The sequence below is a fragment of the Helicoverpa zea genome, chromosome 19 (genome assembly GCF_022581195.2).
Source record: "Helicoverpa zea isolate HzStark_Cry1AcR chromosome 19, ilHelZeax1.1, whole genome shotgun sequence".
Taxonomy (NCBI): Eukaryota; Metazoa; Arthropoda; class Insecta; order Lepidoptera; family Noctuidae; genus Helicoverpa; species Helicoverpa zea.
Window position 1 is genome coordinate 621,358 of NC_061470.1, and position 18,722 is coordinate 640,079.

General features: G+C 36.9%; 1 protein-coding gene and 1 long non-coding RNA gene across 2 annotated transcripts; both read left to right on the forward strand.

Moving 5' to 3' along the window:
* Positions 1-1,789: 1,789 nt before the first annotated feature.
* LOC124639616 lies at positions 1,790-2,496 on the forward strand. Its single transcript, XR_006985473.1, has 2 exons — positions 1,790-1,863; positions 2,232-2,496. It is a non-coding gene; the product is annotated as an uncharacterized LOC124639616 (long non-coding RNA).
* Positions 2,497-14,014: 11,518 nt separating this feature from the next.
* LOC124639259 (cell wall protein IFF6-like) lies at positions 14,015-14,856 on the forward strand. The gene is made up of 2 exons (XM_047176520.1): positions 14,015-14,041; positions 14,119-14,856. Exons 1-2 carry the CDS (start codon positions 14,015-14,017, stop codon positions 14,854-14,856), a joined length of 765 nt encoding a protein of 254 aa, XP_047032476.1.
* Positions 14,857-18,722: the final 3,866 nt, after the last annotated feature.

The window sequence follows — 18,722 nt, forward strand, 5'->3', positions numbered from 1 at the left end:
CCATCTGCTCTGCGAGCAATATGGCCTGCCCCTGTCGTGGCAATATTTGCACAATATTGCAGTAAACACACAGAGCGGTATATAGAGGGCAGTGACTGCTTAGCAAGTTAGTAGCACTAGCGACATCATGAGGACTCTCGCACTGATCATCCTTGTAAGTGACAACATATAGTATATTTATTTATTTATATACATATATATATTACATATGTATTTAGGTTAATGTTACTAATTATTTTTAGTTATAGCTTCTTTCTTTTTTACACACTATCTGCATCTCTTCTTATTCTAACTCTCCCATAACGGGCCTGCTGGAAGAAATTTCTCTTGAAATAAGCTGTGCCCACGGAGGCTGTGCCTATGTACTATGTGTTCTATCTTTCTTCTTTTCTGTATTCTGTGTGTGTATCTGTGTACATGAACTATTAAATAAATAAATAAATAAATAAACATTTATGGCCTTACTACAAAAACTTTAACCACTGTTTTACACTTGTCTAAAAAAAATGTGGCTCCAAAATGAACCATATGTCAACGTCATAATTTGACATTTTTTTAGACAAGTCTTAAACTGACGTTAAAAAGTTTTTGTGGTAAAACGGATTATGTTCAAGGTCTAGTATTAATTACTGTTTTGCAATTGTCATGCCAGTTATGTCCGACATTTACCGGCTAAACTGTGTGATGACGAGAACTATTGCTCCACTAGTTGGATCGATAGACTACAGTTTAAATTAGATTTCACTCGCGGCTTAGTCCTCTACCCGCGAGAATTACGTTTCGCTACCGGATTAGACGTACCAAGACCTGTCATCGTCTTCATGGACCATGGAGAGAGGAGAGGTGGTGTACCCTGAATCAGTGTACACCTCTCCTCACCACAAGGTCTCTTAATCCAACAGTTTTTAGAGAAAACCAATATAAATTAATATTGTATGCATGTCATTGACCATTCCAGCTACTGGCGTGTTTGTCGCAGTCGGCGGAGGTGCAGCAACTGCGAATCTTGGAGAAGTGCAGCCTCAGCCGAGAGAAATACAAACAACTGGACGATTATCTATCTGACATCACAGCACCACTACTAGGAAGAGTTTTTCTTGGACCATACTACACTCACTTTATAGTGGAAAATTGAAAGCTTGTTTATAGTAATAACAGTAAACATAAACCTGTGACAATAATAAAGTCTATGTATATTAATGCACCTGATCTTTTGAAAAACTAATAAACAATTTTATTTATAAAGTAGCATATTTATTGCAATAAAATTGAAAACAAAAAACAATACAAACAGATGTTAGGTTGGGTACAATAAAATATCTGTAGCAAAGTGAATGCATTGTGCTAATATTTGCACAGCTCCACAATATTGCAGTAAACAGTCTGGCTGGTATACAAGCTGTTGATTTGCATCCGTGCCATATTCAAGGAGGTAATTATGCTAATGATTCTCGACCCAAATCAATAAAAAAATTGGTACGTAATTTTTTTTCTTTAATTTTTTTTCGGAATTCCGTAAATGTCATCTAGCCTTATTTAAACTTGGCGCGTATGTTACTGGCGTTAAAACCGTGCTGCACCCTCACACAAACGCAAACACAAAGCATACGCAACGATCACTCATAAATTTCATTCATAAAATTGGATTACTTCGGAAATACCATGACATTACAATGACAAAAAAAGCAGTGCATATTAGTTATTTCCCATCTACTGTAATTCCAATCGATTATTTACGTATTGTATGTCCTCCTCCTGAACTATGGCACGAATGCAAATCAACACCTTGTATAGACTGCAGTAACTGCTCAGCAACTCAGTAACACCAGCGACATCATGAGAACTCTTTGCCTTATCATCCTTGTAAGTGACAACGTATTATGATCACGATAGTTCTCACAAACAAACCAGTAGACATTATTGTTTGTCAATGTTGCCTATTCGGTCCGACATTTGAACCATGTTCGTGATGAGATAAACTAGCGCTCGTCTATTAAGATGGTCTTGGAGATGGTTTTTTAGGTGGTACTTTTGGTGATCGTACTAAGGTTGTCAATTTATGCGGGCTTTGTGGGCTTTCATGTACCCAGTGGAAATAAGGCACTCGTTGACAGAGGCTTATGTCTCAAGTGTACTTATGAGAATAAGAAGAATAAGAACCTTTATTTGCAGAGACACGGTACCTATATGTGAAAAGGGCTGACGATACTTTAATGTTAATGTTGTTCCAGGTAGTGGCGTGTGTATGGCAGTGTGCGCGCGCGCAGGGCAGCATAGACAAGTGCGGCCTCACACAGGAGATGTACAAGAATCTCAAGAGCTATGTATTAAGGAACTTTCCACTTTTAATTGCTACAGACATATTGGATAAAATATTTGCTATTTAAATCAAAGGTTGAATGCAATCTTGTTCGCACTATGTATTTCCATAATAATTACCTATCTGTGCTGTAATAAATGTATGAACTGTAATAAAGTATTCATTTGAGACAAAAATGTTTTTTTTTACTTAACTACATAAATGTTACTTCTTATGATGTGTGTGTACATAAAATGAAAATAAATATAAATCTACATGTATCCCATATTTTTGACTGGTCACCTAACTAATGAGAGTAAAAGCAAGGTTAAGGAAACTTTGTACAAGAGAAAGTCGGGAGCGAAATAAACAAAGCTGCATCCACTAGACACCCTAAATATAGTAAGTTTAATAAAGAGTCACAAATTGAAGAGATGAAATGGCAAACTCTCATCGACACCATATGTAAAAAGTTGAACCAATATATGAATTATTCAAATTAGCTAGAGTAGTGGATCCATCTGTGGTACTAACAGCATACCGTGCGTTGGGGCATCTATTCTTACAAAAATGGTGTCGTATTTTATGCCACAAATGCAAATTATATATTTAAAACACAAAAAAAAAATGTGTTCGTGCTATATATAGCAAATATACCAGACTCATATAAGCATTATTTAAAGAATTAAAAAATGATGACATTTCCTTATTTATGAGGTAGCCATTTTTGTCATTTTATCATGTCCACTGGAATATACAAAAATCACCTGTAAACATTATGAAAACGATTTTCAGAAAAAAAGTGCGAGAATTTTTGATAGATAGCTAAGGCTTGTTATTCAATGCCAGAATATTTACACGAAAGTTTTAGTTAGAATTATTGTGTAATTATTATTTATTACAGGTTTAGTCAGACTTATTACTTCGAGTTATTAATGTGACTTTGCATATAGCTAATGATCGATGCTTCTACATCGATTTCGCCTACTTATTGCATAATGTAATTTATGTACGCTTTACGAGCTGGGAATCTAACAGCTTTGTACCATAAAATAAAAAGCTTTGACTTTGACACCTACTTCTTAACGGATGCACCCAAAAGGAATTGCTTCAGATAAACACCTAAGTGAAAAGTTTTTACTGTATGCATGCCTACAGTAAAAACTTTCAAAAGTTGTTTTCGATTTCTCTGGGTTTCTTCTACCTTTCTGAAAATTCAGTTATAAAGCAACGGCGGCTGTTCTCATATAAGGAGATCAGTCAGCTGCGCAGGACATAATATTAGGCATAGTGCAAAAGTGCACTCTCTATTCCATCACTCTCATAGCGCGATAGGCCGGCAATCAAACACGACCGGAGAACGATCAGGCTGAGAACCGACATTCACGTGCTCTCCGATGCACGATAATGTTCAATTTAGCCCTCCCGTAAACTGCATGCTAAACAGTTGAGTCGAGGGTTGGCAATTCTTTAAAGGAAATCTTGATTTCAATCAAAGTTTTCAGTCGGTTTAATTCCTGATAAATGCCTGGTCTTTGTTAAGTGCGTACTACCATTCATCTTCATACTGATTTGAGCCCAAACCAACTATCAGCCGATATAAAATTAGCTGAGTACTCTTAAAGTTTGGAATCAGAGGCCGAAGAAAACTTGTCTGCTAACTATCCGAGATAGAAGAACTAACTATTCAATTACCCACTCTACTCACTGGGATTGGATCCTTCAGAAGAATTCTATAGGTAGGTATTCTATTATTAAAACTATGTAAGTTTCTAAATAGTTCAGGAACATTCTTTGTAGAAAAATTGTTATAATATTCTAAGCGTAATTCACGTCGTCTTTACTTCCGAACGAGCGCTGTAATTCTTGAGGGAACAATTTGCTACGGTTTTAGATTGGCTCCGTACAAATAAATAAATAGGTACACAATAGAAAATATGTCCGTATAGTGTATTTAATTATATGACAATGTCATCCATATGGATTAAATAAAAACTTTTGTTTTACAATAACAAGTATTTTTGTATTGATCTACATTTCTTTGTATCTAATGAAAAACACGTGGAGTATTGTATGGCAATATTGTTCATTTAAACAATTAAAAAGTGCAGTAAACAAGTATGTGCTAGTATATAAGGTGCACTTGTGTGGTGCATCACTGCATGCTCAGCAGTTCAGTAGCTTGCAGCACAGCATGAGGACTCTGTGTCTCATACTACTGGTGAGTAACAGCACCTACTGGTAGCTAAACTGGTGAAACTATAAAGCCATGCTAAAGTGCTCAGTGTATGAGCTATCATGACAATGCCAAAAGTATTGTTGCCTCTTCTTTTTAACCCCCGACGTAAAAACGACGGGGTGTTATAAGTTTGACGTGTCTGTGTGTGTGTGTGTGTGTGTGTGTATGTGGCATCGTAGCTCCCAAACGGATAATCCGATTGTAATGCGGTTTTTTTTGTTTGAAAGGAATGTCATTCGGGAGTGTTCTTAGCTACCTATGTTTGGTGGAAATCGATTCAGGTCTTCAAGGTCATCAGCTCGTTTGTTAGGTGTGATAGGAATGTTACACGCTCAGTTTACTTGCAAGCATATGTGGGATCTAAAATTTGAAATACTAATGTCTTCTAGAACCACTGAGCTGGTCTGCTGTTAGGACACGAAGATAGGAGACGTAACCCTGAACTGCCTCTTAGTAAACCCATCGAGTTTGGGCTCGTTGAATTTGTATTGACGAGTTCTCTTCATGTTTTTGATTGACGAGAACCTGATGCTGGAAATGGGATGTGGCGGATGAAACCCTGGAATGCCGGAATGAAACGGATAAACCGATTTATATTTTTGCTTAAAATCTAGAATGACCAAAGGTTAATCTTCGTTGTTTCTCAATCTGTGCAATTCTCCCAGAGCCAGTTTGTCATGAGGATTGTTAAACAGCATCTTTTGGTCGAGATCGCATATAGCGACCCCATCTTAAAATAAAAGAAATTAAATGAAAGAAGGAAAAATTAAGGAGCTCCTTCAAAAAGCATGAAATAAAATTAAATTATAAATTAAAAAAAAAACCCCGACCCAAAAAAAGCACGCAATTATTACGCACGCAATAAACTAAATTTTGACGTGTCGGGGGACCGCTTTTTACCTTTAAAAATACTTACATAAATCAAATGATACCTACCTAATTACAACATTCGTATAAAAAAAAACACGTATCTAAACAAAATTATATAAAAAGTTATAAGAAGTATATGTAATGTAGTAGTATATAATTACTTCTAATGTTAGGCTAATAAATTAGAGCGGTCCCCCGACACGACAAAATTTAGTTTAGTCTGACATGCTTTAGTTGGTACTTACGTAGTGTTAAAAGTTATTTTTTGTTTTTTATAGGGTTTAGCGTTTTTAACCTTTTGTCATAATAATTGCGTGCTTTTTTTGGGTCGGGGTTTTTTTTTACACTAAAAACTGTCAAAGTTTTTGTTATTCGTCACAAGCTGGATAAAGAATCGAGGAGCCCAATGAACATATTGAACTAGGGGGCATAATGTCACCAGGTAACTGGGTGATGAGGTAGCGATGTCGCTGCATGTGATTCAATTATTTCCTCAGAAAGCTGCCATCATTACTTGTGAAAAGGCTTCACAATCAGTATCAGTGTTTAAATAGTATTGTTAGCTACGATATAGATGGCTTTGAAGACTTTCTATGTATTCATCACCGATTGCAAAAAAATTGGTTGTAATTTTTAAAACATTGATGTATTTTTGACGTGTGCACCATATTGTTGCAGGTGGTATGTGTGATGATGTCGGAAGCCGCGGACCCTGTGCCCTGCACCGTCAACCTGCTGCTTTCTTTGTTCCAACCAGTGCTGGAAAAAGTAGACCAAAAATATAAGGACGACTTCATTCAGTTCCTACAAAAACTTCTGTCAGGCTCCATTTGATCTGATAATGGATTCATTTATTTTTATTCAGTGAAATAAAATAATAAAAATAATTCGTGTTTGTATGTTCGTTGTCTGTACTTTCCGCAACCTGAACCTAAACTTAGTACCTACTTTGACATTTTAGTAAGATGTCCTACTATCATGGTGTTAATGTATTATGGCACTATAATAAAATGGCACTGCAGTAGATATATCTTCGACTCAGATAGACCTTCTAAAGAAGTATCATAAATGTGGATAATTAATAATGTTTCCTTGAATGCGATGTCGTCGTTTGCTCGATGCGCACGAAACCCCTGTATACCTACTAACTAACTCTGACTAGTGGGAGTGAACGTGGTATGAAATCGAAATACGGGGAACCATACTAAGACTTCGTCGAAACACAACAGCTAGATATTATAATTAGATATAGTCCTCCTTTCTGTGTTTATATAGGTACACAAAGAAGATATCCCACCCAAAACAAAAATGTGAAAGGCTGCCAAGTTCGATAATATGGGAATGCTTCGCCTATAAAAGAAGTGAGATCTGAATAAGTACCAAGTTCCATACACATGCCTCAGTTAAAAATAGTTAATTTTTAATGATGGTACTTGGCAAGTTTTCACACACCTTGTTATAAACCTACTAAACGCAATGAATCAAGTATATAATTTTTTATTAAAATTTTTTTTATTATACTCTTACTATTCTTAATTTTATTACTGAAATAGGTACATTGATTTTGCCGCATGACAAACTTTTTTAAACAATGTAGAATAATTCCTAACAAATCTAATAAAATTTTCATCAAAATTATAATTTTTCATTTCATACAACTCATACAGCTTAGCTCTACTCTTGTAAATGCCGGGGGTAGTCCACTCATTGAAGTTAGCCGTTTCTTTTAGTACGAGCGTTTTGGTTTTAAAACTAGAATTAAATTCGTATTTTATTATATCAAATAGTGCTCCCTACATTAAATGGGGATTGTTTTTATTTAATATTTCAAATATATTATATATATTGTATATTGTTTTTCATTGTCTAGTTTCGCGTTAATATTATTTTTAAAACTATTAAAACGACTGGTTGTTAAGGGCCGACATGTTATTTCCCGCTGGATTTTATTCTTTTTATCAGGAAACCGCGCCAGTTGACCACAATGATCGGAAGTTAGGCCATTGGTAATCAGAGTCTCTGTGGCGCTACAATTAGTAAATATATTATCTAAACAGGTTGACGAGGTTGCCGTAATTCGAGTTGGTTCTAGAAATAAATTTACTAAGTTAAATGATTTAAATAAGTTTAGCAACCTTGTAGTTAAAGAAGATGATTCTAAAATATTAACATTGAAGTCACCGCAAACTAAAAGTGATTTACTAGTGGAATTAAGTTTAGAGAGAGAATTTTCCATTACTGATTCAAAAGTGTTAAAATCACCTGAAGGAGGCCTGTATACACAAATTATAACAAACTGCTCCAGTTCAACACATGATAAAGTGAGTGAGTCAGTCAGTGAGTGTATAGTAAAAATTGCGATTTTCTGACGTCAATATCTCAAGACTTACAATAGGTATATTAATGAAATTTTGTGTTTTAGATAAGTGAGGGAGTCTCAACAGATACTAGAAATTGGATATGCGTAAATAAAATAGATTTTGAGTTATAGGGGGGTCGAATTTGGCCTGAAATGGTTCGTTTAATATAACCTACGGCCGGTGTGTCGCTTTTTTTGCTCGAACTTGGCGGACACACTGCTGTGTGTCTAGATAACACCTCACGATACCACTCATTTTGCTACTATTGGTAAATACGTCACAATCAGACTAGTTTAAGTAGGAAAATCTGCATTACAATACATAGGGCACTGTCAGTGCCCCGTATAACATGCTTTACAAATATCAGAATCAGGTCACAAGTGAGCGCAGGTCTTCTATTTTATTGATTTCCATAAGAAAAGCCAATAACAATAAGCTTTGAACAACTCAAACCACATGGGTAAGCAACGCATGACGATGCTACTGTGCGTGCACCTACTTCAATACGCGTCGCCGAGTAAGTTTGAAATGAATATTTGAACAGGCGCGCTAAAAAAACACCAATATAAACCAATAGAAACTGAACACAAAAAAAAAACATCTACTGCGTCCAAATCGGTTCATTCGTTAATGAGCTTAGATGTCACAGTCAGACTCTATCTCACATGGCAATCCAACTAATAACACAAGGGGTGTGTGATTTACTACTGTTTATCTAGAAGGAACTAGTAGAAGTTCCCAGAAGCAAGGTTAAGGGCCTTTAAACTTGTCTAAGTTCCTGAAATGTTGGCCAAGATATAACCTTGCTGTAGAGATCTTCTAACTTAGATATGAACCAAAATCTTTATCATCATCATCAGCCTATCGCAGTCCACTGCTGGACATAGGCCTCTCCGAGTGCACGCCACTGAGATCGATCCTTATAAAGCACCCCAATTAATGCACCATCATATTATCTGATATGTAAAAATCTACACTTCTTGTTATTCTCTTAAAGAAACCTGGTTTGGACGATATTAGAACACGTCCGGGATTAGTTAGATCACAATATAAAAATCGAATGTTTACAGGTACATGCAAACCAGCGTTATTAAAGAAAGGCTTGTGTTTAAACACCACCCAAAAAAGTACCTATTTTACTACCAAAAAAATTCTAAACGGTTACCAAAATGGATAAATGGTCACCAAATAACGTTTCCAAAAATATTATTAGGTAAAACCATTTTTTCGTATTATTGACTACTAAAAAAATATATGGACGCCTTTAAAATACACTTTAGACCAAATATTATATATTGTCACTACATAGATGTTACCAATTATGTAATACCATGACTCATAATTTGGTCATTTTTGTTAGACTAAAAAAGCTAACGATCGCTAGAATATTTCCCAAATACCAATTAATATACTGGGGTTCCCAAACGTACGTCGCTTATTTATTGTTATATGAATTTGTGTGTAACTCAGTAGTAAAATGTAAGCACGAAACATGCAGCAAGCATGGCTTCTGTCACGGCTCCGGCACTGCGGGGCTCCGGCGGTCCCATGCGAGCTTATCGTCGCAGATGGTTTTCACGCTCACCACCGCTCTGCGCCTACTCGGATTTGAATTGCACTCTAGGGGTAGGGCAGACAAGACTACGTGGAGTCGGTTTTGCAGCGATTCGTTTTCGTCACTAACTTTGATTTTGGTAGTAATATTAATCTTTTAGTTGGATAGAATTTGGTGACCATTAATCCATTTTGGGAACCAAAAATAATATTTGTGCGAGATTTGCGATTTTTCTGATGTTATTTTATTTTTTTTGGATCATAATATTATATACTTTAGTGCCCTTTTAATAAAGTCAATTTATTTTTTTTGGAGTTGTTTATTTTATTTGGTGCCTCAGCTTAGAGTCTTAAAAATATTTTTGGTGATCGCCTAAATTATACCCTTAAAGAAAAGCTTTCTGACAATGGGCCCTGTCATCTATACATATAATAAATCTGTAGAAAAGTAATTTTTGTACATTGAAGAAATTGACAAAAAAAATAGCCAGCATGTTAAAGGATAACTAACAGAACCCATTTCCATCATTTTTGTCATTTTTGTCTGTTTGTCTGTTTGTCTGTTTGTCTGTTTGTCTGTTTATCTGTTTATCTGTTTGTTCGTTCGGGATTCACGTAAAATCTACGAATTCAATGCAGACAATGCTTATATACAAAAATTCTACGTAACTTGGGGTATTACTTAGTTTTTGTTTCATCGAAATCGATTCACTCTATCAAAAGATATGATTAATTTTGTGAATTCAAGATGTAAAATATTACGACACGCAATCTGTTTGTCAAAACTGTACATTTGAATGTTGTACTTATATTAGTTGATCGGCCTATTAATCTTTACACAGAAAATCACACCTTCATAAGTAACTTTGGAAGAAAAAAAAATTAAAATTTTGTTTAGCCAAGGTTAAAGTAGCTCCATCTGTGGTAATCTGTGTTAAATAAAATACATAAAATTTGACAAAGGAGCGAGGTGGTAAATGACAATAAATTACCATACATTCTTTATAGAGGATTATTATTTCAACAGATGGAGTTGTTTATTTTCCGTAATTCACCATATTTTAACACGTAGTGTAATTTTTCGATAGACATTTCAATAGTGTTTGTCAGTTTGCCGTGCCACATCAAAATCCAATTACAATTATTACCTTGATGAAAGGAAAATTAATAGTTCTCAGCCAAATTTAAAACGGTGCCATCTAAATAATTTTTTGAACATTATGTCAAAAATGATGACTTTAGTATAACAATTAATTATCATTTGAAGTTACAGATGGAGTTCATATCAGGATTTTTTCATAAACATAGTTTAGCTTATCTTCCACTAATGTGGTGGCCTTAAAACAAATTACTTTGAGTGAGTAGTATTAAGTAGACCTTAAGTATTTTTTCTGATGCAAAATATGTAAACTTAATCCTAGAAGAAATTAGGATCTGTCTCTCGCAAGCCCTGCTAAGCGTGAGGTAGGTAGGTAATGTAGGATTCTGTAGCTTTAAGAACAAGCCCAGATACAAAGTGCAGATAAGAAATGGGAGCTTTCTCGATTTAATACCATACTCACGTAAAATGCTTTATGCGTCTGAAAACGTACAAATTACGCATCGCATACCAGAGACATGCTTACTTTCAACTTCTGATCGCAAATACACTGGTCACGATTACGAACAGTCTCAGTAGGACCCGAGCCAAGTCTAAAAAAACACCTTTTATATAAAACTACGTTTGATGTCATTCAATCACAAAGACAGAATTGTTTTCTGTTGCAAATCCAGCATGCATTACAGGTGTGCATTGCACAAAAACTAATGGTATCCTATTCGAGAAGTCAAAAGAGTCGACCTGCCAACGTCAGCTTCTGCGCTAAGCAAGTGTTCTTAATAGTACCATCAGAATTACATTCATCGTTGAATGAGGTGAATAAATTTTCAGAAACCGCAATAACAGTAGGAGCCAAAGCATATGAGCGCTTCATAGAGCTCTGATTGGCCCCAGGTGACCAAGTCAGGTCTGATTTGTTCGTTCATCAGATCTTTGAAAGTGTTTCGGTGGATACTGTCGTCCTGTGTGACACAAAATATGGTATATAAACGTCATCCGCAAGAGCGAAATTTTCCCGGTGTGTGCGGTAGTGACGCACAGTATACAACACTTAGGCCTCTGCCTCGAATTTTGCGGGCAGCGGGGCGGCAGCGGCGGCGGCGCGGGAGCGGGGCGGGCAACGCATACCTGTTCTCGAAACTAGCGGGCAGATCGCGCGGCACTATAGCAGTGTAGTGTTGTGTTCTATTGTGTTTGCTGTTCCATATGGGTGTCCTATCAAAGATGGCCGAAATAATTAGCTCTTGCACGTCCTAAGACATTTTGATAAGTCACAAAAAAAATGTATAACACTATGCCTACAATGCAGACGCCCGACGCGGCGGTCGCCGCTTGAATGGAGCGCACCGCTCATTGCCCGCCGCCGCGCCGCTCCCGCGCCGCTGTATTCGAGGGCCGGTCCATTTGATTATACGCGTAAGATCCTGCCGCTCCCGCGCCGCCGCCGCCGCCGCCCCGCTGCCCGCAAAATTCGAGGCAGAGGCCGTATGTTTCTTTCGATTTGCTGGCTCCACCAAGAAATGACAAATTGCAAGTGTACATTTTGAAAACCTTGGCAAAACTGCAGGTTTCAAGTACGAACTCGGGCGTGTGAGTAGCGCGGGCGCCGCGCGTGCGTCGCGTTTTGCTGCCCTGCGGCATTTACCTACAGCGCGCTCGCGTCGCGCACGCGCCGCTCTCCTTGACGTTTAACTGCTAAGGCGTTTAGCGGGCGGCGGGGATAGCGGGCGAAGGGGTAAGAACGCAACTCGAGCGCCGCGTGCTCGCGTGCACATGCCGCAGGGCAGCAAAACGCGACGTTCACGCAGCGCGCTCGCGACGCCCGCGCTACTCACACGCCCGAGGATCGCGCACGCCTAATGTGGGGTCAGCCTTACCATAGTGAGTAAGTGCACAGAAAATCCCCGTCATACAAGTGTTTCTTCCCAGTAGTGAAACTATCCTACCCTATGCGCCTGCTGATGATGATGACTCATTTTATCATCCATCCAGCTATTCCCCAACTATGTTGGTGTTGGGCTTCCAGTCACCGAATCTGTTTGAGTACCAATATTTTGCTTGGAGCGACTACCTATCTAGCTACCTTCAATCCAGTCAACTACACAAGACGATATCCATGGTAAGACTGACAAACTTTCTGGCTTCTGATTAGTCGCAGCAGCTGCAGAAAATGTACAAATGACAGCTTTGTCACACTCAAAGCATATAGACATAGATTATAACTGTTTCCTGTGAAAATTACTTACGCACCATACGTTATAATTTTCCAAATTGGCTGACTGGATCCAGAGATATTCACAACGTCACAAACTTTACTTCTTTTGTTTAGATAAATGGTCACATCCACAACACAACCTTGATCAATGAATCTATGCGACTGCTAAGTGCTTATCCTAATTATACTGTCACGTGAAAGAATGCACCTACGGGATAAGTAGTATTTTGACTATTCTATATTGCCCACGCAGACGAAGTTGCGGGCAACAGCTAGTCTATAATAAAATACCCCAAGCCTACAAAGAACTGACTTTAGGTCTATTCAAAAAGAGGCTATCGTCACTACTTATAGATAAATGCTATTACTCAATTCAAGATTTTCTGAATTACGGTAGTCTATAATAATGTTATATATATTGTTTTCTATTATAATTTAAGTAATTGTTGCCTTTTAATAAATTTTTATTTGTTTGTATAGTATCTAATAAAACTTGTTCTTTTTCTTTTGCATGCCGTAAGGTAGAATGTGTTGGAACTATGTATAAATCTAACATCTTATTTTGTACCCATATTCTTTGCAAAATAAACGATTTTGATTTTTGATTTGTTTTCCTTTAACTCTACTAAAAAGGAGACCAATGCGGAAGTTTCGGAAAATATTGTTTATAGAAAATTTTAAACTGTTAATTTTTTGACCGTGACTTATTTCTGTTATGAAGCCAACATGATGGATAAGCCCGTGGCGTGGATGTTTTTTTTTTATTATTCTTTATTGCACACTTAACAATAAATATATAGAAAGAATACAGACAGTTTATGTACAATGGCGAGCTAAACCTAGAATTGGGTTCTCTTACAGCCAATCTTAAAGCCATAGAGAGATTCGATAATAAAGCTGAATTTTCTTTAAATATCTACAGCTATTTTTGTTTTGAGAGAGACATCTCGTCAACCTACTGACTAGCAAAGAATGGAGGCCCACCTTCTACGCACACCACAATGTATCCTTGCAAATATCCGTAACGAAAGTCAGCAGATTCAAGCCAGTTGTTACCGGTGCATCAAGTGACTCACATTCCAGGCTGATGACTACATCTGTCACTTCAGGCATTACAACAAACATCTGTTTCCACAGAAACCTGCTGATGAATAACTCAAACATAATACATTTTAATCAAATAATTAGCTACCCACGTAAGCACTGAATACATGTATTTATACACTTCTGTCATATTTATTTACCTCTTTATTTGTTCATATAAATATATTTTGTAAGGCAATCAGCTAGTAAACACAAACATTTGCACCTATATAAGGAATAAGGCAGCTGTTCCATAAGTATTATATTATTTAAATAATCTTGGAAAGCAGCCGCTATGAAGACCGTGTCCACGACTATCCTGGTTAGAACTGTTTTATATCACTAGTCATATTTGTTAAACCTTTAACTTGAACTTTAAATTTTGTTTTGTACCAACAGGTACTAGCCAGTGTTGGCTACTCGCAGGCATTCTTAGGAACCCTGGTTGTTCTGTTACCAGGAATTACGTCAATCAACGCATCGCCAGCCCCAAACTTTAACAAAGTAGTACAAGTTATAAATGAATTTATTAATGCAATAAATTCAATAACGGAAGAGCCGACCACTGAAACAGAAGAATTGACATTATCGACAGAATTACCAAGTTCATTGACGGGAGTCCTGGCGTCTTTGACAGAAAACCCAAATTCAATATTGGGATCACTGACATCATCATCGGAAAACCCAACATCAACAACGGGAACGGGAGAACAGACTTCATCAACAGAAAGCCCGACTTCAACAGCGGGACTAGAGTCTTCATCGACAGAAAGCCCAACTTCGGCAGCGGGACAAGAGTCTACATCAACAGACAATCCGAACACATCGACGGAAAACCCCACATCATCGACGGAAGGACCGACTTCAGCTACGGCCGAACCAACTTCAACAACAGCCGAACCAGCTTCAGCGACGACAGATCCGACTGCAGCTAAGAAAGACGCATCTTCATCACCCCCAGCTTCGAGCACGGCTTCACCTTCGCTGTCCAGTCAATTAGCTGATGCAGTCGATGACGAGCCACTGCCTGCAGTGGCTGCAAAAGTATTAAACGAATTGGGCGTCCCCATCGACAATACTGATGATGTTGATAGTCCCGATTCCTTAGTAAGATTACTCGGTCTTTTCGGAATTTAGCTTTTATATTTGGTCAGTCTATGTGATCTATTAACAGAATATTTTTTTCACAAGAATAGGTTCAGTAGCGCAGATTTGAAGAAGCAGTTGATACGTCGATAAAAACTTATTGTATTTTGTGTAATTACAATTAAATATAATATTTTATTCTTATCCGTTGGGTTCATTTTTACGAAGTATGCTTCGGTATGCTTTTTGCTTTATGCTTGGATATTTATCCAATCCACACTGCAATGTTTACATAGGTACTACGTTATATACATCCTGATGAGGATTCCTTAGTTCATTCAGGATATCAATTGGAAATCACAAATTTATAATGATGCTTGAAACCGTCGGTAAAACATTCAATAAATTAAGTAATAAGTAAATACTTACACTGCTATATTTCTTATAGCATGAGCGTTCTCTGAGGAGTGGCTACAGATACAAATAATCACCCAAATCTGAAAGAGATACCTATTTATAAGTATATGTATAACTTTACTCATCTCCAATCATGAATATATGTTTTTAAATTATTATAATTAACAATGTTATTTCTTTTATCATTTCTGCTGCAGCTACGATCAGCTGTGTAAAGTGCTTTTGTTACTCCATCATTGTTTATTAACATAATGAGTTTAACTACAATAGATGCGTATATACCTAACGAGCCGTTTTCCCGCGGTTTCACCCGCGTCCCGTGGTAACTACTGCCCGCACCGGGATAAAATATAGCCTATGTTACTCGTGGATAATGTAGCTTTCGAATGGTGAAAGAATTTTTAAAAACTGACCAGTAGTTTTTGACCCTATTCATTACAACCAAACAAACAGACAAACAAAGTTTTCCTCTTTATAATATTAGTATAGATATACACCAGAATTTAGTATTTATCTTATAACTTGCACGTTTTTGGGCTCACCGTTATATGAACTCTAGAATATTCAAATAACCTATTTGTTAATGGACTAATATATAATGTATAATTTAAATTAGCAAGCAGACCTGACCAAAATAGACGTCGACACTCAGAACATAGTTTTATGCTCTTCGTAATTAAATAAAAATAAACTCCTAAAAGCACTGGTAACTCTTAAGTCTGTGTCTAGATGTTATAGCTCTGTTTACTAGGTACTGTATGTGTCGACTTATAGAACTTAGATTCATTTATTTAAAACTTAGAGCGTTTGTGTTTTTAGAGGATTTCGGTTGTCGTCAATTTGACTAATGTGAGCCCAAACACGATGTAAGTTGTTTTGTCGTGTCATCAGAGACTTAAATAACACGTTTTTACAAAAGCACACAAACTTGAAAACCTTCTTTTCGGGGAGTCGGTTAAAAAGTCCAACACAAAAAATACCGCCTGAGTTATGATATTGTCCGCTATCTCAATCGCTCTCTCGTTAAGGCGCACTCAATGGCCAACCTTGTGAGACAAGACAGATGATGCTGTGTTCAGTCGGAAGGTGCTGCGGATGATACAAGTGTATGGCAAGGAAGGAAGTACGACACCATTTTATTTTTGCTGGCGGCCTTAATTGAAAATGAAAAATGATCTTACGCTCATTTGTAGCTGATGAAGTTATCGCAGAATCACAGGATATAAGACAATTTACATCGCGAGGAAACTAGTTCAAATCATACATTATGGGCTTAAGAAGATTTGTAAGGATAGTTGTTTGTTGTAGCTGCTGCCAAGAGCATTTAACACGAATTAAGGTGCTCTGTGATCTGCCGGGGCTGCGGGTTGTTCGAAAGAGATACCGCTGCCCTGGTACATAAAAGGCCTACGACGGAACACGACGGTTTTTAATCAGTAAGAGTCTGACACTCCCTCACCGCTGCTAACCCACAGCGGGAGGGGTCATTTGATGATTTTTGACGTCGTTAAAAAAAATGCCAATATAGGCACGGCCTTGCGATGCAACGTAACAAATACCTATGTCAGATCCAGTTATTGACATGCTCCGAGTGGATACACGATACCTACTCGTAATCTGGTCTTAGTTAACTAGTTAACCTTTCGCTAAATCTTCTACATATTAATATTATCTGTCTAGCATAAATATAGAAATCTGGGGCCTGTAAACCCGAGCTACATTTCATTGAATTTTATTAACAAGATATTTTTAAAACAATTTTAATAATATATTTTTCATTCATTTATCTTTGAAATACGAAACGACTTTTTGCGAAACTTTGTGCCATCGCATGTATTATTTGTATGCTTACATATTTCAAAGATGATGAATATTATAGAGTATCAACGTTTTTGTTCAAAAAACGAGTTTTTGTTCGAGTACAACAAGATGTACAAAAAAATTACAATTTGTCGTTATGTTTCATCAGGGGCACGAAGATATTAGGCAGATGTAAGCAGTCACGTTCACACCAGAAAACTGTTCGGGGATGACGTTAATCATAATATCGTTCTAAGAAGTCCACATACAAACGTACACTGTTGACGTAAAGGGGAAATTTGTGTGAACTCCAAATAAAATGTGACAGTGTAGATATTTTAGATATGTTTAAACATATCTAACGGTTTCATCCGCACAGTTATATCCTGAGCGAGGTTTAATAAATTTATTTCTTTGTTGTAGGTAATCACTTTTGAAATACATATATTATGTGGGTATAAGACTTGTCCCTGTCCCACTGGTTTAGATAGTTTTCTAGAACAAAATACTTGAGATGTTCTAAATAAATACAGAGTTTTAAGGGAGTCGTAAGCTACAGTTTTCTGAACTGTTCCTACCTGTATGATTAGGTTGTGCATGTAAGTATACACTATTCACTATTACTTTAAGTTTAGAAAAGTCAGGCTTAGAGAACACATTAACAGTGTATGTGCTAAAAATATGCATAAAAATATGCAAAATCATTGTTGACTGGGAAAAATGACATGATGAGACGCTTTGATAAAATCTATGTTTTCATTTGTTTAAAAATGAAAATATTATGACACTTATATAACATTTTATAATTATATACCTACTTAGCTACTGGACTATATAATATACATATTATTTTTAAAAAAAACTAAAGCTAAACTAAATTATTATTCAAGGAGTGAAAATGAATCTATACCTACTAATATTATAAAGCTGAAGAGTTTGTTTGTTTGTTTGAACGCGCTAATCTCAGGAACTACTGGTCCGATTTGATAATTTCTTTCAGTGTTAGATAGCCCGTTTGTCGAGGAAGGCTATAGGCTACTTTTTACGTACGAGAAGTAGTTCCCACGGGATGCGGGTGAAACCGCTGGCAGAAGCTAGTAGATAATAAAATAATCCTTTGCATCACTGACCTGCGGCGACGTTGCATGTCAATGCTTATTCTTCGACCAAAGAACACGCCAGCCTCTCTGGTCACGCTAAGAGTGGACCAGTATTTTTTCAAATTCCTGAATTGAAGCTTCAATAGCATATAGTCTGTCGTGTTGCACCGTAGTCTATTTGTGTGTTAACTATAGGAAAAAGTATATTCTGTAATCCTAGGAATTGAAAATAGGTAACTAGGTACTAATGCATCTGCTTGCCCCGATAAGTCGTTATCGATAGCTCACGATTACTGAGAAACGCAATTCTTTTTAAGCTTTTTACGAATTCCAACGTCAATAAAGTCTCCTATACAATGCAATCAAAGTGGTGGCAAGTTGTCTCACCGGAATTATATCAAGTTAGAGGACAGTTTATTTGGTTTTACCATCATAAAGTTAGGCAAGTACTACTACTTACGTACTGCTACTTACGTTACTGCTTAATGCATGAAGGAGCATGGTTAAATAAAGTTAAATCGTAGTTTATTTTCAAACGGTCGTAGATATAATGAGCTAAACTACGTATCTAGTTAGTTGGTACAGTAAGATATAACAAGT

Bases quoted from the DNA above. Each gene is read 5' to 3' on its own strand.
- LOC124639259 (XM_047176520.1), top strand. From the start codon at position 14,015: ATGAAGACCGTGTCCACGACTATCCTG. The intron at 14,042-14,118 runs GTTAGAACTGTT...TTGTACCAACAG, and splicing joins CCGTGTCCACGACTATCCTG to GTACTAGCCAGTGTTGGCTA.